Source organism: Corapipo altera, unplaced genomic scaffold, assembly GCF_003945725.1.
Source record: "Corapipo altera isolate COAL_440 unplaced genomic scaffold, ASM394572v1 77b, whole genome shotgun sequence".
In the NCBI taxonomy this organism is placed as follows: domain Eukaryota; kingdom Metazoa; phylum Chordata; class Aves; order Passeriformes; family Pipridae; genus Corapipo; species Corapipo altera.
In genome coordinates, this window is record NW_020884933.1 from 3,775,451 (window position 1) to 3,797,141 (window position 21,691).

General features: G+C 52.2%; 3 protein-coding genes across 5 annotated transcripts; 1 reads left to right on the forward strand and 2 right to left on the reverse strand.

Annotated features, from left to right (window-relative positions):
- Positions 1 to 102: 102 nt before the first annotated feature.
- Positions 103 to 3,503, forward strand: OARD1 (O-acyl-ADP-ribose deacylase 1). 3 transcript variants are annotated; one of them, XM_027659920.1, is made up of 6 exons: positions 103 to 157; positions 792 to 859; positions 1,409 to 1,553; positions 1,664 to 1,722; positions 2,412 to 2,524; positions 2,841 to 3,503. In XM_027659920.1, exons 1-6 carry the CDS (start codon positions 130 to 132, stop codon positions 2,941 to 2,943), a joined length of 516 nt encoding a protein of 171 aa, XP_027515721.1. In that variant the 5' UTR covers positions 103 to 129; the 3' UTR covers positions 2,944 to 3,503. The 3 variants fall into 3 exon arrangements, with proteins under 3 accessions (XP_027515721.1, XP_027515722.1, XP_027515720.1); XM_027659921.1 differs by lacking the exon at positions 103 to 157 and adding an exon at positions 191 to 341; XM_027659919.1 differs by lacking the exon at positions 103 to 157 and adding an exon at positions 358 to 526.
- Positions 1,370 to 19,371, reverse strand: TSPO2 (translocator protein 2). The gene is made up of 5 exons (XM_027659922.1): positions 19,262 to 19,371; positions 18,017 to 18,223; positions 17,182 to 17,320; positions 14,991 to 16,285; positions 1,370 to 1,380 (listed from the first exon to the last, which is right to left on the reverse strand). Exons 2-4 carry the CDS (start codon positions 18,187 to 18,189, stop codon positions 16,103 to 16,105), a joined length of 495 nt encoding a protein of 164 aa, XP_027515723.1. The 5' UTR covers positions 18,190 to 18,223; positions 19,262 to 19,371; the 3' UTR covers positions 1,370 to 1,380; positions 14,991 to 16,102.
- Positions 4,917 to 9,740, reverse strand: APOBEC2 (apolipoprotein B mRNA editing enzyme catalytic subunit 2). The gene is made up of 3 exons (XM_027659918.1): positions 9,347 to 9,740; positions 5,613 to 6,159; positions 4,917 to 5,069 (listed from the first exon to the last, which is right to left on the reverse strand). Exons 1-2 carry the CDS (start codon positions 9,469 to 9,471, stop codon positions 5,619 to 5,621), a joined length of 666 nt encoding a protein of 221 aa, XP_027515719.1. The 5' UTR covers positions 9,472 to 9,740; the 3' UTR covers positions 4,917 to 5,069; positions 5,613 to 5,618.
- Positions 19,372 to 21,691: the final 2,320 nt, after the last annotated feature.

Consider the following 21,691-nt stretch of genomic DNA (forward strand, 5'->3'; position numbering starts at 1 on the left):
CCCAACCCGCGCCCGGGCCCCGCCCACGGGCTCTGCGCCTGCGCGAGGGCAGCGCTGCGCACGCGCGGGGTAGCCCCGCCCACTCTCGCGCGTCGGGAACGGGCGCGGCAGGCCCCGCCCCTCGGCGGAATGTTCTGGGCCGGTACCATAGAGAGGGGGCCGCCCGCGCGCACAGAGCGGCGCGGCCGCCATGTTTTGTGGGGCGGTACCCTCAGTGTTGTGTGGGGCGGTAGCGCCCCGTCACCGTGAAGCGGCTCTGGTTCAGTGTTGGCTGAGGCTGTACCGCCATGTCCCCGTGAGGCGGGACCGCAGTGTTGGCTGAGGCGGTATCGCCGTGTGGGGTGAGGTGGAGCCGCCATGTTGTGTGAGGCGGTACCAGCAATGCCCCCGTGAGGCGGTACCGCCGGAGTCCCAGTGAGGCGGGGCCGCCCTTGCGGAGAGGCCGGAGCGATGTGGGCGGTGCTGGGCAGGCTCGGCGTGGCGCAGGCCGCGGCCCCGGCCCGGCGGATCGCTGTGTTCACCGCGGGTGCGGCGCCGGAGGGGCCCTGAGGGGCGGGAGGAGGAGGAGGGCGGTAGCAGCAGCCTGGCGGTGCCCGCTGTGCGGTGACCCAGGGCCGGTCCCCCCCACCCCGGCCGGGGCTGTGGGCGCAGCAGGCCCTGCACAGGCCTGCCTAGGTGTACCGGCCTCCCCTTGAGCTGTGTCAGATACATCAGCTTAGCCTTGCACCCTCTACACCAGCCTGCTGCCAGCCTTGGCATTCCTAACAACTGTTTTTCTCTCATCTTTCCAGCCGCAGGAGCCTTCTCCATCCCCCACGTTACCATGGCCACCCACTTCTCCAAGGATCAGGAGGAGAGAGTGCGTAGGAAATGGGTTACGTGGGATATTGCTGTGACACGTGTCTCTGCAAAGAGGCCTTCCCGCGATTGCAGCCCCAACAGCAGGGCACTGGCTGCATCCTGCAGCTTTGGGGGGCAGAGTGGCTGCTAGTGCAGATTTTCCTGTGCTTTTGTACTTCTGTCGGTGGTGCAGTTGCTGCACAACAGCACAGAGCTCACCCTGCTGCCCAAACACCCAGCACTGACACACTGGTGATCCAGCTGTACCGTGTCACATAATTCTCCTTTTAAGCTTTGATTTTGTAAAATTAACTGCTGGGCTGGCACGTGATACCCGTTACCTGTGTAGTGGTTTGTAATTACGTGTACAGGGTTTGTAGTTCTCTATGTGGGGCCTGTCATTCTGTACGTGGGGTTTGAAGTTCTCTGTGTGGGGTCTGTGATCCGCGCCGGCTCATCCGTCAGCGAAGCGCACGTCAGAGCCTGTGCGGGCTGGGCACGTCCCCTGTGCCCAGGGCATTCTATGCCCACCTGTGCTCTCTCTGCTCTCTTTGCTGACCGTGCCCAGCTGCGGGAGGTGAAGGGGGACCTGTTCTCGTGCCCGCCGTCGGACGCGCTGGCGCACTGCATCAGCGAGGACTGCCGCATGGGCGCCGGCATCGCCGTGCTCTTCAAGAAGAAGTTCGGGGGCGTCCAGGAGCTGCTGGACCAAAGTGAGTGGTACCTGCAGGAGCTGCAGGGAGGGGTGGTGGTGCTCTAAGCTGCTCGGGGCTCGTGGAGTGGGTGTGGGGTGTTTTAAACGTGCTGTGATTTCTGCTCACAGAGAAGAAGACGGGGGAGGTGGCTGTTCTGCAGAGAGATGACAGATACATTTACTACCTGGTAAGAGTTGGGATGTCCCTGGGGCACCTCCCTGTAGATAAACTGTAGTATCCAATATCATGAAGTCTTTAATGTGGATTTTTTTGCCATGTCCATGGAATCCTGGAATGGTTTGGGTTGGAAAGGACCTTAAAGTTCATCCAGTCCCACACCCTGCCATGGGCAGGAACACCTTCCACTATCCCAGCTTCCTCCAAGCCCTGTCCAACCTGGCCTTGAACACTTCCAGGGACAGGACAGCCACACCTTTCCTGAGCAACCTGTGGATTTTTTCCCAATATCCCACCTAACCCTGCCCTCTCTCAGTGTGAAGCCATTCCCCCTTGTCCTGTCACTCCAGGCCCTTGTAAAAAATCTCTCTCCATCTTTCTTGTGGGCTCCCTTCAGGCACAGGAAGGGAGTTTCTGCAAAGGTTGTCTCAGCAAGAGGTGTGAGATGTGTTACTCAGACATTGCTGGTTGAGGAGCAGCCAGGCTGTTCCTGTGCATGTACATTTAACCTTTACATGGACAGAACTGGCTGCTGAATTAGAGTATTTTAAGCTGTAAACACAGTGCTTTGTTCAAGTCTTGCCACAGTAGCAAATCTGGGTAGGGATTTTCCGAATGTCGTGGAATCTGTTCTGTAACAGGCAGTAGTCTGCAGTGGTCGTGCCAAAGGCACAGCTGACCTTTTCTGTTGTGCCACAGATCACAAAGCAGAAGGTGTCTCACAAACCAACGTACGAGAGCATGAGGAAGAGTTTGGAAGCCATGAGAGCTCACTGCCTGCACAACGGGGTCACGGACATCTCCATGCCCAGGTGAGGGAACCAGGGACTGGGATGGCACTCCTTGGGTGTTTTGTGCCTAGAAAGATATTTCAGGGTGAGCCCCTGCTGCAAAAGAAGAATTCAAGTATGCACCCCTATCCAACTCCTCTGTTCAACTGTGCAGATGAAATTTGCATTTCCCAGTGCACTTCAGTACCAACAGAACAAATTCGAGTTGTTTCTTTCTCTCTGTGTTCTGTTGGTTTATGGGGAGCTGTGCTGGGGCCACTTCAAACTGCAGCTGCTCCAAGGGCTGGTTGGGCACAGCATGAGGCCATTCCAGCTCTTGGGATGTCTTGTCTTCCAGGATTGGATGTGGACTTGATGGCCTGCAGTGGGATAAAGTTTCAGCGATCCTTGGGGAAGTGTTTGAGAACACTGACATCAAGATCACAGTTTACAGCCTGTGAGCAGAAGAGTCAAAGAGCCCCTTTCCCCCCGCTTTTGGGAGTGGAAGCTGTGAACTGCCAAGGGGGGCCTGCCTGGGGAGCACGTTCTGCGTCCGGGGTCACTCACTCGTGGGACAGTGACAGAGGCTTCCAGCAGCAGCAACAAGCTCCAGAGGAGTTAATTTGGGTGTTAATTAGAAGGCAGCAGCGGTGTTGTGGAAACCCTCGGGGTGTTCCCAGTCTGTCCCAGCAGCCACCAGGTGTCACTGGGCCTCCACACAGCTCCTGCAGCTCCTGGGCAGCTGAACAGAGCTGCTGCTGCTGCTGCTGCTGCTGCTGCTGGGGGAGTTGTTTGGGTTTTGGTTTCTCGTTCGGGTCGGTGCTGAGGAGCTGCCCCAGGGAGCCCTGTCACTGCTGTTCAAGTTTTGCAATGTCCTACCCAGCACTGTTCACTTCACCTGTTCTTACAGGTGTAACAGTTTAATTTCTCCCTTCTAGCCACAAATAGGGTTTGATGGGTTTGTGTTCACTCAGGATCATGCTGTGATGTTAAATAAATGATGCCCTACTGTTGGATCAGAGCTCATCCCTGTGGCTCTTCTGGGGGAAAGCTGGAAGTGTGTAAATCCCCCTTGGGGGTGTGTTTTATACAGTATCTATATAATTTACAGTCTGCAGAGCTGAGCTTTCAGAGAATCCAAACATGGGAATGACTTGTGCTCTGAAGAACTCCCAGTGTGGAGTTTGAAGTTGGATCTTCACGTTTCTTTGTTCACTGCATTTGTAGCTCAGGTGTTACCCAGAGGTTGGAGTTCGTCACCCACAGCAGAGGTAAATCAGTAACAGACCTCGTTCATCAGATTGTTGGAAAACACCTGATTTTGGAAAGTTTGTGACAGTTGCTCAGTTCTGGAACTGGACTCCCCATTTCCTTCGTGTTTGGTTTCCCACCCTCTCACAATAACAAATCTTTTTCACTTCTCATACTGAATGCCCAGAAAAGTGCCAGGTGTGCTGAATAAATGTAAAAATGGGACATAACAGTTGGGAAGTTTGTGGCATAGCAGAGTTCCTGATTGATTTCCCTGGGAACAGAGTGGGTGGAGCGTTCTCTGGTCTCAGCACTGGGGGTTAGTCACTTCTGTGGGGCTTTTTGCTGATGCAAATCCTGTTTGTGTCTAAGGGCTCCCTATCCTTACTCTCCCTGCCCACCCTTTGTAAGCTGGTGTTTGGTGGGGGTTGCTGTAGCTGAATGCAGAGCTGGAGAGAAAAACTGGGACAGGGAGGAACATGGAGCACTGAGGCTGCTCCCAGATTTACTCCTTACACTTACCTGTGTCTGCTTTTTAACTGTAGGGACAAAGTTCCTTAGCTGGTGGCATCCCTGGGAGCCTTGCTGGGGCTGAGCCTTGTTTTGCATGGAAAGTGATCCTGCTCTCCAGTGCTTCTCTGGAAGATTTTTTGGCATACGGTTCTGCCTTCTCAGCTACGAAATATTCCCTGTGTGGCTGTCCTGGGATGTCCTGTCTCACTGGTCAGGTTCAATTTAGGACCTCTTGCAAGTAGAGAAGAAGGAATAAACAGGGCTTTGGCTTTTGCAGTGACTTCCCATTTTATTTCACTTTGCTTTTCCCAGTTTTATATCCCAAATATGATTGCACAAGGGGAGAAGGTGTTCAATGTGTTTGAAATCAAGTTGTTGGGCTCCATCACAATTTAAAGCAGAGCTGTTGGCTCTGAATTAAATCACAGCTCTGACTGTTGGGAAGAACAGAGGGAGAAAACCTCTTTTTCACCTTAAACCTCTTTCCCATTTATGAAGTACAGACTTTCTAATGTATTTATCTAACCAGCATCTTTGTTCTAAGATCTTTTCCCATGAAGTATTCCCAGAATGTGATCCCACAGCCTGTCCTGTAGGTCACTGCCATCCCTTTCACCACAGCATGGGTTTGGTTGGGGCAGGGAGGGGGAGGAACAAAATACACCCAAAAAAATCCCAAACACCAAAGGTCTGTGTTCATAGTCCCACAGGGCTTTGTCTTCCAGGAGCTGGTTCTCCATCCTGCTGGAGTCAAAGCTTTGGGAAGTGGAGTGTCCCAGGTGTCCAGGTCTGTCACTTCTCTTCATAGATCTCTGAGCAGGTCCTGGATGAAGAGATACATATTAGAAGTTTTAAATGCTTTGTGTTTTGTGCTTAAATAGGTGACTCTTTAGTACCCCATCCAAAAACCCAGGGAATTCTGCAATTGCAATTGTGATTTCCTTTAATGGTGTTTTTTTAGGGGCTTAGACTTCGTGGGGTGAGGAAAATCCCCTTTTCACTACATTCCTCTCCCTGTTTCCACCTGTGTCCTGCATATAATCCATGTGGGGAAAACCAGGTGTTCTGGTGGTACCTCGTGACTCAGATACCTTTTAATTCTTTATTCCTGGAGGTGTTTACTCGGAGGAGAAAAAAGAAAAGCTCTAAATCCCTTAGGAATCTGCTGGGGGGAGCTCCTGCTATGTTCCTGCCCTGGAAGGGGAAAGTTGCTGCCTGAGGCTCTTCTCAGTGTTCAGGTACAGGTGAACCCAGCCAGGTCCACCTGAGTGACTGTGACTGAAATTGGCTCTGGGTTATGGCTTAATAAGAGAGGAGAGTTAATTTAACCCGGGGGATGAGCGACCACGTGGGAATCCTCACTCACGTGAGCTCAGTGCAGGATCTCAGCCAGCTTTTCCTCGTAGTACTGGAAGTTCTCCTGAATGTCCTCCCACGGCACGAACGACTTCACCTCCTCCCCTTCCTCCTGCTCCACAAAGTTCTGCCAGACGTACTCAAAGTCTTGAGGCTTCATGATCCTCAGCTTGCAGCCGGCCTCCTTCATGCCGCGGAGCGCGGCCTGCACCTCGGGCTCGTCCCACATGAAGAGCCTGCCCACCATGATGGTGAGGCGCAGGGCCTTGTTCCTGCGCAGGGTGTCCGCGATGCGCTGGGCGCAGCTCACGCAGGGGCTGGACGACACGTACCAGGTGACGGTGCAGCGCCCGCCCGCCTCGCAGCGCGGCAGGATCGTGTCCAGAAAGGCCATCTCGGCGTGGGCGGCCGCGTGCTCGTCCTCCAGGTACCCCCGGCACGGCGCCGACTCCTTGCCCTGCATCTCCACCACGTAGCACAGGAAGGTTTTGTTCCTGCCGGAGCTGTATTCCACGTTCCTGAACTGGAATTTGAAGAATATGGCTGGGAGGCGTTCCCTGGGGAGAGGGCAGAGCAGAGAAGCGTCTCAGGGGCAGGTTTAGGTCGGGGTTGGGGCACTGGGTCAGTTCCTGGGGGGAGCCGTGGACAAGCCGCTGCATCTCCCTGTGTTTGTCTGCGTTGTGACTCTTGTTTGCTAAAATATCCAAGCTCAAATCCAACCTTGCTATGAAATGTGTGTTTCCTGCTCTCTATCCTGGATAATGAGTGGTTCTTTGGTTGACAATTCTTTAATTGGTGACTGACAGAAGCCACCCGTTGCCTCCTTCCAGAGCAAACTCTGTAAGGCCACAATAAGTTGTGTTACAATAACATCATGTATTTAAATACAGATCACCTGGAGCTTCCTGCCTGATTTAACTCTCTGACAGCAAAGGGGTTACAGCACTGAGAGGGTTGGGTCTGGGTTTTCAGGAGCAGTTGAAGCAACAGGGACTGCTCTGGGATGGATTGTCTTGGAGATGGATTTAGTCAGCCCTTCCAGATGGATTTTATTGCTTATCTCGGCGTGTGTCTGAGATTATCTGGGATGTTCACCTCAATCTGTGCTCCCAGCAGCATGGAATATACATCACTCCAATAAATAACTTTCCAATAGAGAATATAAACAACACTAAGGCAGCCCCTTCCAGTGCCTGACAACCCTTTCCATGAAGAAACTCCTCCTGATGTCCAACCTGAACTTCCCCTGGCACAGCTGGAGGCTGTTTCCTCTCCTCCTGTCCCTTGCTCCCTGGGAGCAGAGACTGACCCCCCACCCCCAGCTCCAGCCTCCTGTCAGGGAGTTGTAAAAAGCAAAAATGTCTATGGAAAGTTCTTTTTAAAATTATTTGCAGGCACTGAACTCCCACAATACTCTCAATATAAATCACCTGCTGTGACACAACTCACCTGAGGGGGTGGGAAGGTAAAAGTTGAAACCTTCATTCTCCAACTGCTCTGAAAAGCATCATTAGATGGTGATTTTCAGGGATTTCTAAATGCTCAAACCTAATTTGTTAAAGTTTTCCCTCATTAGCAGTCTTTTGTCACCTGTTCGATCATATTGAGGCGAAATAGATTGAAACTTTGAGGCAGAACTGAGAGTCTGAGAGTCTTTGGGAATCTCACTGGCCTGGCCAAATAATGTGATTTAAGGTGCTGAAATCAGGTGGGCTGAGGGAAAGAGCAGCTGCCCAACGTGACCCTGGCACTGTGTGTTGGGCAGGAGAGGGGAAGGAGAACTTCTAATGAGGGGATTGAAATGGGGATTATCTCAACGAGCTGTAAATGACTAACAGGAGCCAAGGGGTCATTTATCACTGCTGTGAGGAACCTCATTTACACCTGGGAAAGTGTGAACTGTGTGTCAGATATGAGGAAATGCTCACAGGTTGGGATTACAGTCACCCAGGTCTGTGCTCAGCCGAATACTGACAAAAAAAATTGGGTTAATATTCTTAAACTGAGTAATTGGCTTCCCAGTGCTTTCCTGTAAGCCGGGCTCCTCTGAGCTGGGAGCAGCAGCCTGAGAACTTGGCTGTGAGTCATGAGATGCCCCTAATCCCAGGGCTAAAGCTGACATGACACGTAATTGGGTTTAAATGCTTCCATGGCTGCAGTTGGGTGTTTCCTCATCATGCACATAACTGGCTTGATTGGCTGAAAATCTGTACCCCATGAGAAAACCCCCCACCGAGATCACAGGTCAAGGCCTGTCCTGAACTCTCAGTGTCCCTAAAATGAAAGTAAAAATCTCTGGGGTTTCTGTACCTCTTTCAGGGATTTCTACTTCACTTCCTCACTCTCACCTTTCCAGGGTAGAAAATCCTGTCAAATCCTCTAACACTCGTGGCATTTCAACAAATAATTTAATTGCAAGATGATGCTGAGAAAGTATTTTTCAGCCACGATTAGCACAGATCCTTGGGGTTAGCAAGGAAGTTTGAAGATGCTGCTCAGTTCCTCAGCATTTCTAATTGTAAATTGGGTGCTAAGGCTGAAAAATCCAATGTCCTCACTGACAGTCATTTTAGTACACGTTTTAAGTGTTCAGAGGTTGGTCCAATGGCTTATATCCACAATTTTTGGTGCCTTAGCTCCATTCCTAGCAGAGGGATGTGCTTTTCTTAAAAGCCACTGCTTGGCGTTGCTATTTCTATGATTGTGTGTGACAGAGATCACCCCAAGAAGGGATCTTTTCAGAGCAGACACATTTTGAGAAGAAAATGAAGGGGTTTTTCACCCCTGTACAGGAATGTAACCCAATTTTGTGACAGCCAGAGGTGCTGTCCTGCCTCACTCATCCTTGTCAGAACACCAGCCAAATTTTACCTGCAGAATCTTCCTTACCAGCGCCCATGGCACAGGCAGGAGGATCCCAGGGGGGATTTTAGAGCCTGGCCTGAGCCTTACGTTCCAGCAGCAGGAAGAAATCCTGGCTTTGGTTTGTTTGCTGGGCCCTGCCTTGGTGAGTGATAAGGGGAGAGTGACGAGGGGCATCTTGCTACTACTGCAGTGAGCATTTGGAAACTTGGAGAGAGCAGATCCTGAGGGGTTTTCCTACTTACAGCTGTCAGTTATGGCTGAGGGTTCAGCTTCCACCAGGTCTCAGTGGTATCTGCCTTTCCCAAGGGCCAGGCTCGCTGCTGCTCCACTGCCTTGAAAACTGTCTCTTGTTTTGGAACCTTTCTGCAAGCTGGGCTTTTTGTGAAAATCAGGTTCCAGCTGTGGCTGTGGAGCCCTTGAAACTCTGAACCTTCAGGTCTCTTGAAATATCTGTCCCTCAGGCCCATCAAGCAAATCAGCCATAGCAGGGGTGTTTTTCCTAATCCACAGGTAGAGAAACTCTCAGACAAGAGCCATTGATCACAGCTAGAAATCAATATTCAGCTCCCATCAAGGCCAATCCCTCCATCCTGATACCCTCAGCCAGCAATGCCAGGACTGCCTGCCCTGGGAGGGAACCAACACTGCAGAAACAACCCCATTAATATCAAACCAGTGGATTTGTGTGCCTGCCTGGTGTGAATCCACCTTTCACAGCTCTGCAAAACTTCTAACAAAAGCCCACAGTGAATGTTAACCGTATTCAGAAATGCACTGGCAGAAGATGCTGCTTTCATTGCCCACCATAAGAGCTGAGGCAGAGCCCTTTGAACATCCCCCCTTCACTCCTACCCCCTTGTTTAAATCCAAATCTCTTACCCTGTCACGATTTCAAACGGTGGCAGGTCCTCCCTCTTCACCTTCTTCTTCTTGCCCTCGCCCTCCTCTGCATTGTCGGGTTCCCCGTTCTGGGCATTACTGGGCTCCTCCTGCTTCTCTGCCATCTTCTGCACTACACTGGGCTTGACTTGTGGCCACTGGGAGAGAGAAAGAGCAACTTCTGAGAGCTCTGGGAGTGCAGAGAGGAGGGAAAACAGAGCTGGGAGTTCCTGCCCCAGGCACAGTTGTCAGGAACTAAATATGGAACAAAGCAGCAGCGACAGAGGCTGGTTGGGGTAGGGTGACCCAGGGCTCTCGGGTGTCACCTCCTTCCCTTGCTTTCTCCAGCTCCTTTCAACAATCCCTCCTGCTCCCCTTTTAATTTCAAATTAAGTGACAACTTCGCTGTGGGCGGGATAAGCAATGGGTGGAAATCCTGGAAGCACAAGTGTGTATTTATCCGTTCCTGTGACAGACACCTGGCACAGGGAGAGCTGGAGCTTCTCCATCTCCTTCCTCTGCCAGCTGATCCTCTTGCTGACCTTGAAGGACCACTGGTTTGGCTCGGGACGAGGCTGAGCCATTTAGTTTGCTGAAAAATACCTGGTTTTGGTGGATTTGGCCTCGTGGAGCATCCCAGCAGCAGTGCCCAGAGGAGCAGGAGACCTGTGGTTCCTCCCACCCTGCACAGGGCACAGAACACGGGAGCTGGATAGGGAGAAATCCCATTGTTGGAGCTGCTGTCAGATCCTGCTGCTGGAAATGCAAGCCAGAACCTTTTCCCAAATATCAGAAAGTCCAATTGGAATTCACAGTGGGCAGCAGTGCTGGTTCTGCCCCTTGCTCTGTACTTTTCCTCCCCATTGCCCAAGTGTCCCATCAGTTCCCAGTGTCCTGGGATATCTCTGGGCTTGGGGAGGTTCTCTCTCTTTTTTATTTTCCTTCGGCGTTATAAGAAATTCTTCCAATGTCTCACTCTAAATTTTAATCATTTAAGCTTAATATTAATCCCACATGAGCCAAGCTTAAGGAAAACCTGGTGAGGTTTTTCCCAGAGACTGATCCTAGCATGCCACTGGGCAAAGGAGTGGGAAGCTGTGCAGGAGCCATGCTGGAACCAAAGCACATTGGAAATCAAGTCTTCAGTACTGTGGGCTCTGCACTTAGCTCAGAACCTACCACCATCAAGATTTGGACCCATATGAAATATGCAGCTGTATTTGATTGAGTATTCAGTCAGAACTTAGTGGAAATACCACTCTTAGTTTGTGGAGGATAAACTGTATTCCACAGAGATCAAATAGGTGGGAATACCTGCCTTGGGGCCAAAGTCAGCCTTTGTGATCCTGTTAGAGTCAGCTTTTTAGAGGCTTTGGAGGAGCCTGCACTATCGCAAATTGGAATAAATTTATGCAATTGGGCAGATAATTTATTATCATAGGAAATTAATAATACATTATAATAGATAATTTACAATATGTAATAAATTATTATAATAGTTCTGCTACCTCCTCCAGCCCCCTTGCTATCACCCTGCCTTTCTGTGCTGAATATCCTTTGGAGCTTTTCCTCAATGACATCATTACTGCAGTTTTTGGGATAACTTTTCCCTCTGTTTGCTGGTGATGAGGGTTGTTTATGTGGTGACTGACAGAGCACAGGGAGTTCTGTGACAACAGCTCGATTTGACAAGTTCCAAGGATTTGACAAGTTCCAAGACATCCTATTCATGGAACATATATCTTTCATGGTGCAGAGTTTTATTTATTTTCAAGCTTAAAATACTTTCCTGGAGGGCAGGTGAAGTGCTTTGCCTCCTGCGTGGTAACCACGCTCCAATTGCAGCTCCCCTGTCCCGTTCCTGTCACCTCTGACATTTCAGGCGGTGCCTTTGGGGAGGGGAATCCTCTCTCAGTGACTGACAGCTTGTTTCCTTCTAACCCTTATGCTCTAAAGCAGAATTCCAGCCCCTCTTCAGTCCCTCTGACCCACTTTGCTTTATTTTTGGAAGCTCTTGGTGGCTGGGGTCCCACCTCTCCTGCAGCCTTTAGCTTTCACCAGCAGGCCCCTCCGCAGGGTCCAGGGCTGAGCTCTAATCTAATCTGGGGAATGTGGCACTGAGACTCTCCCTCTCTCCAGCCTTTCCCCAGCTGCTTCCCAGCTCCTTGTAGGGCAGTGCATGGAATAGCCATGATCCCCCCCTGCAGTGTCTGCCTGTGCCAAAATTATAACCGGGCACCCCGGAGCTGCTGTCAATCCCACAGTGCAGCCCTGGGCTGGGTGAGGGCTTTGGGCACTTCTGCTGGGGGTTTTGAAGTGACCCCAGCTCCCCCGACGTGTGCATGTGTGTCCAGGGCTGTGTGAGCCTGGGATTAGTGCCTGAGGCAGCCAGGGAAGGTTTTTTCCATCAGCTTGTTGTGAGCCAGGCCGAGGGCACCGAGTGCCGAGAGGGGCCGGGGCTCACAGAAGGGCCTCAGGGAGACTCAGGTTACCCCAAATCAGACACTTGCCAGCAGCATTTTTATCAAGGTTTCCCTCCACCTGCCCCACTCCCAGTTATTTGATATTTTATTTCACTGGCTCTGAATTTGTTCACAGAATCCCAGAATCACTGAGGATGGAAAATCCCTCCAGGATTGAGTGCAGCCTGTGACCAATCCCCACCTTGTCCCCAGCCCAGAGCACTGAGGGCCACGTCCATTCCTTCTTTGGACACCTCCAGGGGTGAGGACTCCATCACCTCCCTGGACAGCCCCTTCCAAGGCCTGACCACCCTTTCCATGGAGAAATTCCTCCTTTTGTCCAACCTGACCCTCCCCTGGCACATCTTGAGACCATTTCCTCTCCTCCTGTCCCTTGTTCCCTGGGAGCAGAGCCCGACCCCCCCCGGCTCCCCAGTCCTGTCAGGGGGTTGTAGAGCCAGAAGGTTCCCCCTGAGCCTCTTTTTCTCCAGCTGAGCCCCCCTCACAGCAGGAGTGTCCGAAGTTACCCTGCCTGTTCCCTGTCCTGAGCACACACACCTGCTTGGCCAAGGCTTTGCCAGGAAAAGGTGGCTTTTATGGCGTTCTCGGGCTGGTGGAACATTTTTGGATAGGTGGGAGAGTGAAATCAGAGCCTGGGGGTGTGAGTCACGGCTCAGCCGTGCTCTCTATTCCGAGGGGACAGCTGGTGGCACTAACAAAACGTCTCCTGGAGACATTGTCTGGCAGCAATCCCCCTCCTGCTTTTTCCAGCTGTAACTACCGCTACGTGATAAATAAATAAACACTGACAGTGATGTGCAGGGGCAGCTTTCCCTCCTTCCTTCCTTCCTTCCTTCCTTCTTTCCTTCCTTCCTGGAAGGAAGCCCCTGGGGGCTCTCACCTGTCCCTCTCCTCCTGCTGCAGGGCCACAGAGCCAAGGTTTAAAGGAAGGGGCTGGAAACACTCGTGTCCCACAGGTTTGACCCAAGTGCTGGTGAGAGGTGCTACACCCGGGCTGAGGGGAGCCCTGGGGCAGGGACAGGTGATGCTCTCAGCTCTGTACCTGCCTGATCTTCTCAGCCAAACCCTGGCTCTCCACTCCCAGCCCTCACACCCCCCTGTGACACAAGGAGCCTTGGCAAGCTCTGCTGCCTCCCCAGTTAATTCAGAGCCCAACTGGGAGTTAATGACAGCTCCCAGCAGCACAGCCTCCTCCCTGCTGGGCTCCTGCTGCAGGGCTCCTGGAGCAGCCCAGGGGGAAGGTCAGAGCACAGGAATTTATGTCCTGCAGCACCCAGCGGAGGGAGGGCCAGGGGAGGGCAACTGCCTCACCTGCACACGGCAGCAAACCCTCCCTGGCATCGACTTCATGTTTGAACACGGCTCCAGACATCAGCAAATCAATTAAAGTCCCGTCCTGCTGCAGCCGGAGTGTTTTCTGGAGCAGCTGGTGAATTATTGAATGAGACAGGGCTTGGGAAATGAGTCTGGGCTGAAAGGCAGAAAGGTGTTGTTTATGCACAGTCTTGTGGATGCAGTAGCCAGGGAGGTGATCACTGACATGGAGTGTAACCATCAGTTTAATAGCAAATTGTCTCTCTGGAAAGAGTGGCTGAGGTTTGAAGGGAGGGTCAGCACAGACAGGGTGACCTGCAAGGTGACTCTTGGCTCCAAATGCCATGACCCAGGACAGCTGTCCTTTGTCCTTTGTCCTCTGGCCTTTGTGGCCTTTGTCTGGCCCACTTGGGAGCCACGGACACCACAACACATTCCTGTGGGAATGTTGTGTTCATTCCATGGGCTAATCTGGGGGGGCTGGACAAACACAGACTTGGCCAGGGCTTGGAGCAGCCTGGTCTAGCAGAAAGTGTCCCTGCCCATGGCAGGGGGTGGGATGGATGGTCTCTAAGGCCCCTTCCAGCCCAAACCATTCCAGGATCCCGTGATCCCATGACACCAGGGCCCCTCGAGGCCCCCCAAGGCAGGGGCTGGTTTGGGTCTGCACTGCACAGTCTGCCTAAGAAATTCTCCAGCTGACTTTGAAGTGTCATTAAAGTTGTTTTTATGCAAAGGGGTTTAGTGTACCTGTTTAAACAGCAAATACACCAAACAATGCTTTAAATATTAATACAAGAGGGTGTTTCACTGAATTTAATTTTGCCAATTGATTTCAAGCTCTTCTGGATATCACATGGAGGAGCATTTGCTATTTTTGCTGCCTGCAAGAAAAGGCAAGAGGCAAAAAGAGGCTCCTGCTGCACTTATAGGTGGGATGGGGGGAGGAGGAGGAACTGGAATGAAAACAAGAACCAGTCAGCCAGTCCCAGCAGCTGGGAAAATGGGGAGGGGAAACATGGAAAAAATCCATTAATCTTAATTCCAGTTTTCTGTTACCTGCAGAAAAAACATGGGAAGAAGGAGAAATAGGATTAATTTATGAAAGCTGATCGAATATGAGCCCATCTATTTAAGTGGAAATGTTATTAAAATGTTGCAGGTCTGAACCAGATCTAGAGTCACCAATTTAAACGTGATTTAAATAATTCTCTTCCCTTTCCAAAAGCAGATAGAGGCTCGTTTAATCCCTCCCGGCCTCACTAGAGGGCCCTGCTCATCCCTGTTCCTCTGCTGTGCTGCGCTCCCTGGGAAGGGACGGGCAGAGCGCCCGTAAATCAGCCTGAACTCCACGGAATGCAACCTGCAGCCAGACCCCAGCTCCTCTGGGGGACAAATCATCCCTGTGTGCCCGTCCCTTGGCAGGGGACTCCCTGCAAGACACAGCTGCTGGAAATAAGTGCAGTGGAAACGGATGGGTAGAGAAAGCCCTGAAATTATATAGGATTTCTTTTTCCTTTCCTTTTTTCTTCAGTAGCTTTTGATCTCCCCAGTCCTCCTGGCAGTGCCTGTGCTTTGGGGTCCTGCCCCTGCTCCAACCTCGGCTGTGCCATGGCTTGTTCTCATGCAGCTCCTACTGGGGACATCACAGCCCTGTGCTTGCAGCAGCCCTGGGCAAAGGAGTCCTGAGCCAGAAGGGAAAACTAAGGAATGGGATCAAAATAACAGAACTGGATTCATTTATTCTCCAAAAAAGTAGTGGCTTGGTTTTATTAAAAGCAAATACAATTTATGTTACAGCCCCAGCTAAGCCCCTCCACCCCCACCCTGCAGGTCCCCCCATGCACCCCAATCTCCACAGCTGCCAGGAAGATCCTCGTGCTCCTTCTCTACACACATGGTGCTTTTAGCAATCCAAAATAATAGTAAATACTCTCTGGAGACAGTGAGAGCTCAGGTTTGGGTCTGTCAAGGGCCAGGATAAGGGATGGACAGAGGTGAGTCCATGCACCCCTTGTGCCTGATCTGTCATGGCTTGGTCCCATTGCTCAGGAAATCCTTGTACTTTAACCTTCCTGATAAATAATGTTGAGGAATGGAAAGACTGCAGGATGAGGCACTTGCACTGCACCTGACAGACTCTTTGCCTGTTATGTAGCTACAACCATCAAGGCAGTGGGAGCAAGTTCCTGAATTTTACAGACTCTTGTGTCTCTCTTCTTAAAAAAATTAAGTATTTTTTCAAAGGCACTGATGTTAGTTTTTCTGTTCTGATGAGGAATGGCACACAGAGGTGGAAGAGAGGAATTTCCTCTGGGGAGAAGCATTTGCATTCTAATCATTACTGCTTTATCTTGGAGCATGAGCTGAAGGAGTGTGATACTCCCCAAATAGAAGTCAGAGCCCAGTCTCCTTGCACCAGCAGAACAAGGCAGATCCCTGCTCACTTGGAGCTGTCAGATAAAAAGTTAAAGGTATAAAGCCCAAACCAGGTGATATATGAACATGAAGCAACAGCACAAATAGCAAAAAAAATCAAGTTCTTAAAAATGGATGTGCACGAGTGAAGGGCATTTCTGTTTGGTCTCAGGAGAGGAGATGGGATTTAGCTCCTGTGTGACCAAGCTCTGCTCTGGGGGAATGGGGCAGTGTCGAGGGGTCTCTGGTGTTGCTGCCCTGAATTATGATGGATCATGAGATCCCAGTTTAGCTGGTGGAATTGGACCTGATGGCATTAAGGGCAGGGTACAGCTGTAGCCCCCAAACCTCAGCAGTGCTGGAGAAAACAGCTCCCTGGTTAAGGATGCCCAGTTAGTTTAAAGGAGCCCGTGGGTGCCTCGTGCAAACCTTTTACACGGCCACGATGGGAGGAGGAGCAGGACACATCCCAAAGTGGCCCCCCCAAATTGGTAGATCTTGGTTCACATCCGCACAGTTTAGCTACACAAAATGCCTTCATTTATTCTCTCTTCCCTGCCTTTTGCTCGGGGTTGTCCCTCCAGATGTGGATGGTGAGGCAGGTGGCCATGGCCAGCCAGCCCAGGTAGGGCACCAGCAGCAGCGCTGCCACCCTGTTGATGCGGTACCAGGAGCACAGGGTGCCAATGGCCAGCCCGTCCAGGCACAGGATGTCGATCAGGGCCTGCAGCAGAGAGAGCACAGTGAGTCAGGGCACGAGGATGAACCTCCCAGCATGAGGATAAACCACCCTGGGACAGGTGGAGAGGGGGAACAGCAATGGGGGACCTTCAGCACTGAGCAGTCACTTGGAGAGTTCCTAAAGCCCGGGAGCTTGGTCCTGAGCTCTAATCAGTGAGACCTGAACGTGTCACACCAGGAGCCGAGACTAATTAATGTTCATCTCTTTGCTCATTATCAAATTCCACAGATCAACCCCCAGTTTCTGGCAATCAGTGTCCCCTCTGCTGATAACAGACACAGAACATGCTCGTGGGGATACCATGGCCATGGTCACTGAACAAACTTTCTAACTGTACCTTTCACCCCCCGAGTGACAAAATCAGGTGGAAACATAAATCCCTGTGTGTGTTTCCATCCCCTCCAGGCCTTGGCACCCGAGGCAGTGCCTTGTGGCCCGGGGTGGGTGTGGCTGTGCCAGCAGTGCCTCAGCCCCGAGCTCTGCACTGCACATTGTGTGTGCTTGATAAGCCCCTCACGGCTGCTCCCCCCAAGGATGGTGTTGTGGCACAGGGTGTGACTCCCCCAAAGGACTTATCTCTCCCTCTGGACCCTTAACTGGGAGGTGCAGCCCCGGCTCTGCCCACCCCGGTATCGCAGGGCAGGAGCAGGGCCAGGCTGGGGGCACTGATACCATTGTCTGGGAGCAGGAGCAGGGCCAGGCTGGGGGCACTGATAGCATTGTCTGGGAGCAGGAGCAGCGGGAGCTGTGTCTGAGCAAAGGCCCCTCTGGCAGCTCAGTGCAGTCACACAGTGTTAGAGAACCCCAGCCAGCCCGAACCCGGGGGGCAGGAGCCCAGCAGAGAAGCCCCAGCAGGTGATGGGGGTTGGGGCCATTACCATGTTCAGGTTCTGGGCACCGAAGAAGAAGGGGGGCCAGGCCCAGTTGAGGGCCAGCTGAGCCCCGTAGAGCCCCAGTGGGATGATGGCTTTGCTGCTGCAGCCGCCCAGGTCACTCCACACCAAGTAGGAGGCGTAGCTGTGGAGAGGGACACGGGTTAGTGTTGGCAGCAAGTAAATCCCCAAGGGAGACAAAGTCTCTCCTGTAGGAGTGTTTCCCAGCAGGGATTGACAGGACAGTCGTGTTTGCATGGCAGCAGCATCCACGTGAGGCCCTGAGCTCTGCTCTGGGTGAGCAGGAAATGGCTGGAGCTGTGCCAGGGAGGGTCAGGTTGGATCCCAGGGAAAGGTTCTTCCCCCAGAGGGTGGTTGGGCACTGACCAGGCTCCCCAGGGCAGTGGGCATGGCACCAAGGCTGCCAGAGCTCCAGGAGAGTTTGGACAGTGCTCTGAGGGACAGGGTGGGATTGTTGGGGTGTCCTGGGCAGGGTCAGGACTTGGATCCTCGTGGGTCCGTTCCAGATCAGGATGTTCCATGGTTCTATTGTCCTGTATCCCTTGCCCTCTCACCCCTGTGTGACTCCTGCCCCTCCCCAGGGCTGGTTTGGGCACCTCTCCCAGCCTGGGCAGGGCTGTGTCCCTGCCAGAGGCAGTGCCTGCAGTGCCAGGCTGAGGCACTCCCGGGGTCTGGCTCAGGCTTTACCTGAGGGGGGACAGACACCCCTGACCTGCCCTGCTGGCTCAGGGACAGGGCACATCCCAGGAGCACAGCAGGGGCTGGGGGGCTGCCCTGGGTGTGCCAGGGGCAGGACAGGGGCAGCAGCCATAGAACTTACCCCATGCCCGTGTACAGGACGGTCCAGGCAATAGGGAACATCTTGCGGGATGGACACCAGGAAGGTTTTTTCAGCTTCTCATACCAGGCAGGAATTTCCTTTCGATTCAGGAACCAGCCAAGGAATCCCCCAACGTGAGGCAGGACAGTGAACCCAACAGTGTAAGCCCACATCCTTCCTCAGTGGCTCCAAGTCACCTTTTGCCTGCTGTAAGTTAAAAACAAAAATAGAGTATCACTTTTAAATGCCATTTTTTCCTATTTTTATCCTGTAATTGTCCATATTCCACTTCAGTCCCTAGGGCAGAGGGAAAGTATTAAATGTTGTGTCCAGCTCTGCTGCTGCCCCCTGCAAGCAGGTGAGTTGAGGCACAGGGGTAGTTTCTTAATTTGCTCACGGGTTTCCTCTTGTACAAAAGGAAGGGAAATTTGCTTTAATAATTACACAATGTTGCTTCACAAGACAGGATAACACAGGGATACATCCAGCATTCCTTCTGTGTCCCGTACCTTCCCCTGTCTTTGATCTCTACAGAGCTCTGAACCTGCCATTCTTAAGTTCTCCTTCCTTTACTCTCAATATTCACCTTCCCTCTGGATCCATTAAGGAACTAAACCCAAATTATCATTCATCAGGGATTCACCAGGAGCACAGCAGGTTTGTGCTGTCAGCACAAGTACAAAATGCACCTGGGAAGGTTTGGGGTTTAGCAATGCAAGAGGAGAGGAGCAGGCACAGAGAATTCCCTCAGCCAGGGAAATGTCCTGGATCCCTGGGCATTGCAGAGGAGAGGATTGACCTGGACAGACAGCTCTGTTTGGGATTTCAGCTCACAATTAACACTCTGCTGTACCCTGAGCTAATTGTTATCATTGTCATCACGCTACAACATGTTTAGGAACAATACAAGCCAATTCGCCCTTCGCTAGGGAACAAACACCCCAGACACCACCTCTAACCAACAATTCCTTTACCAGACAATTTATAGGGCTATAAAAGTACTTACAGAACCAGGAAATAACTGAAAACTGAGAAAAGTTATAATTTAGTTCTGCTTTAAAGTGTGAACCAGCACCGCTGGGTTCTGGTTCCTCCACACGCTACAGAAAAGGAAAATGAGAAACGTGGATTTGTCCCAAGTCCTTTGTAGCATCCACCCAAACCTTCCAGGCTCTGGAGGTGAAGGAGGGTTGAAAATGGCCCAGCACTGTTATAAAACCTTATTTTCCCTCCCAGCTTTTGTACCTGAAGGTGCAGGAGCTGCTCGAGCCTCCCCGGGTGTCAGTGCCTGGCTCCGCCTGGCCCAGGGAAGGGCTTGGACATCCAGGACCAGCCTCGTCCCTGCTGCTGGGCTGCCCCAAGTGAAGGAGCTGGCAGCTGAGTTTCGCCAAAATACAGCAAACAGGGTGTGTGTGTGTGTGTGTGCTGGGGCTGGGTCAGATTACACCGGGGAGCCCAGACTGGGCAGAATTCCCGCGGATTTGGGGCGACCGAGCGAGGGCAGGGCTGGGGCTGGGGCTGACCCCACAGGGATGGGACATCCCAGGCTCTCGGCTTGGTTTGGGGAACTGCTGGTCAGGGGGTGGCTGCAGGGGATGGTGGGGCAGCTCTGATCTGCCTGGGGGTGTGAAAGTTCAAACTGAAGTGTGTGAGGTGCAAAGGGTGGTTGTAGGAGTGCAGGAGGGATCGGGGCCATGGCACTGGGAATGCTGGGCCCGTTCCCTGGATTCACATCTGCTGATTTACCCCCCGAGGACCCATCCCAGAGAGTGGGGTGGGCACAGGGCAGGGTTGCACGTGTGGGGTGTCCCTGTGCAGGGGTCCTGACACATTCCTGGGGTGTCCCAGCCCCCCTGGACCCCAGACCTTGGTTAACACAGCAGTGATTCACCAGGTGCTTTCAGGGGCCACCTGTGCACTGGCCCTTTGGCTAAAATTCCCTGGAATGTAAAATAAAGATGTTACACAAGCATGTTAAATGGAAAAGAAAAAAGCTAGAAATCAATTTCCATTAGGGAGCTGTCGGCAAGGGCTGGGAAATGAAACACTAATTCAGTGCAGTTCTGGGTCATTACCTGGATTTCATGGCCAGAGGCAGCAGGGCTGGCTCCTCACGGGGTGGGATGTTGCTGGTATAACATGAGCCAGGGAAAGCTTCTCTTTTATTGGGCTCACAAGGAAATTATTTTTTGTGGGAGGAAAAAGAAAGGAAAAAAACGGCGTAAAGAGCCAGATTTTCAGCTGGAATAAATCCTGCCCTGCCATTGCAGGGCTGGGTTTGTGCAGGGTAATTACCACTCCAGTGACAGATGCAGCACTCATTAATCACGCCACAGCCACCTGCATATTCTTCCCGAGTCTGTTGCTATTTGTGATTGGAAATGTGTGTCATGGAATGATGCAGGGACTGTAAGTGCTCGAATGGTTTCCACTGGAGTCAGGCACTGCTCTGCTGCAGAGCTCAGCACAGGCTGCCCCCCCCCCCCCGGCAACTCCATCAAAAACCCAAAATTCCACAGTTTTTAGCTGGTAATATTTCTTCCCCTGGGCATGAACCCAAACCCATGATTGCTGGTTGGCTTGGCAGACAGCAGTTGTGTGCCCAGGCTGGTTTAGAGTCTAATGTGCTGGAAGAATGAGAAACTAAGGGTCAAATCACAAGGGTCTGGTAAATCTGGGACACTGGGAATGCTGCTGCGTGATGGGGGAATAGCAAATGGGAAGAGGGAAAAAACAGCAGAGGCAATTTCAGGACTGAAAGTCATGTATTGGTCTAACTGGAGCTTTAGAGCAAAGAAAGGGATCAGTGAGTCAGAGAATCATGGAATGGTTTGGGTTGGAAGGATCACCCAGTTCCCTGGGAGGTGTCTGTCTCCTGAGCACAAGGAGGTGGCTCCTGGCTGGTCTGGGCCCACGAAGAGCATCTCTTCTGGTGTTTGTTGGGTGCTGGTGAAGCTGAAGATGCCAAGCAGGTCAGCAGGAGACAGAGAGAGGGAGGCAGAAAGACCAGGATCAGGTTTGGGAAGAGACTTTGGAGGCACCATCAGTGCTGGACCCAGTGTGGATTTACCTCTGGCCCCAGCACAGACACCCCAAGGTGAGTGTGTTGTGCCCCCGGGCTTCCTCCTCTCCTGGGCAGGTGCTGGAGGAGGGAGCAGACCCAGAACGCTCCAGGGAGGCTTCCTCCAGCACAGTGCTGGCTTTCCTGGGATTTATGTCTCGATATTTCTGCTTTGAGTCATTTCACAGTAATGCAGGATGAGGTAATGCTGCCTCATGGCAGAACCATCCCCATGCCAGGCTGGGATCTTTGCAGCCCCATCCCTGCCGGGCTCGGGGGCTCCGAGGGGGCCCTGGCAGAGCTGGTTACACAACCCTGTTTGTTTGCTCTTCTTAGCAACCTCCACACGCGTTCCCCAGAGCTCCTCGGACCATGCAAGATTAATTGCTCAAATATAAAAGCCCTGTTAACCTGAATATATTATTGAAAACCAGCATATTTCAATCTGCCCTAGATTTGAAAATAGAGATGCCGGGTCAGCTCCTGGCATAAATCTGCAGAGCTCCTGGAAGCCGGCGGAGCTTCCCTGATTTACATGGGCAATAAAGGAGTCCTGGTTCGGCTGCCAGGGCGGGATCGGGATCGGGATCGGGATCGGGATCGGGAGCTCACCC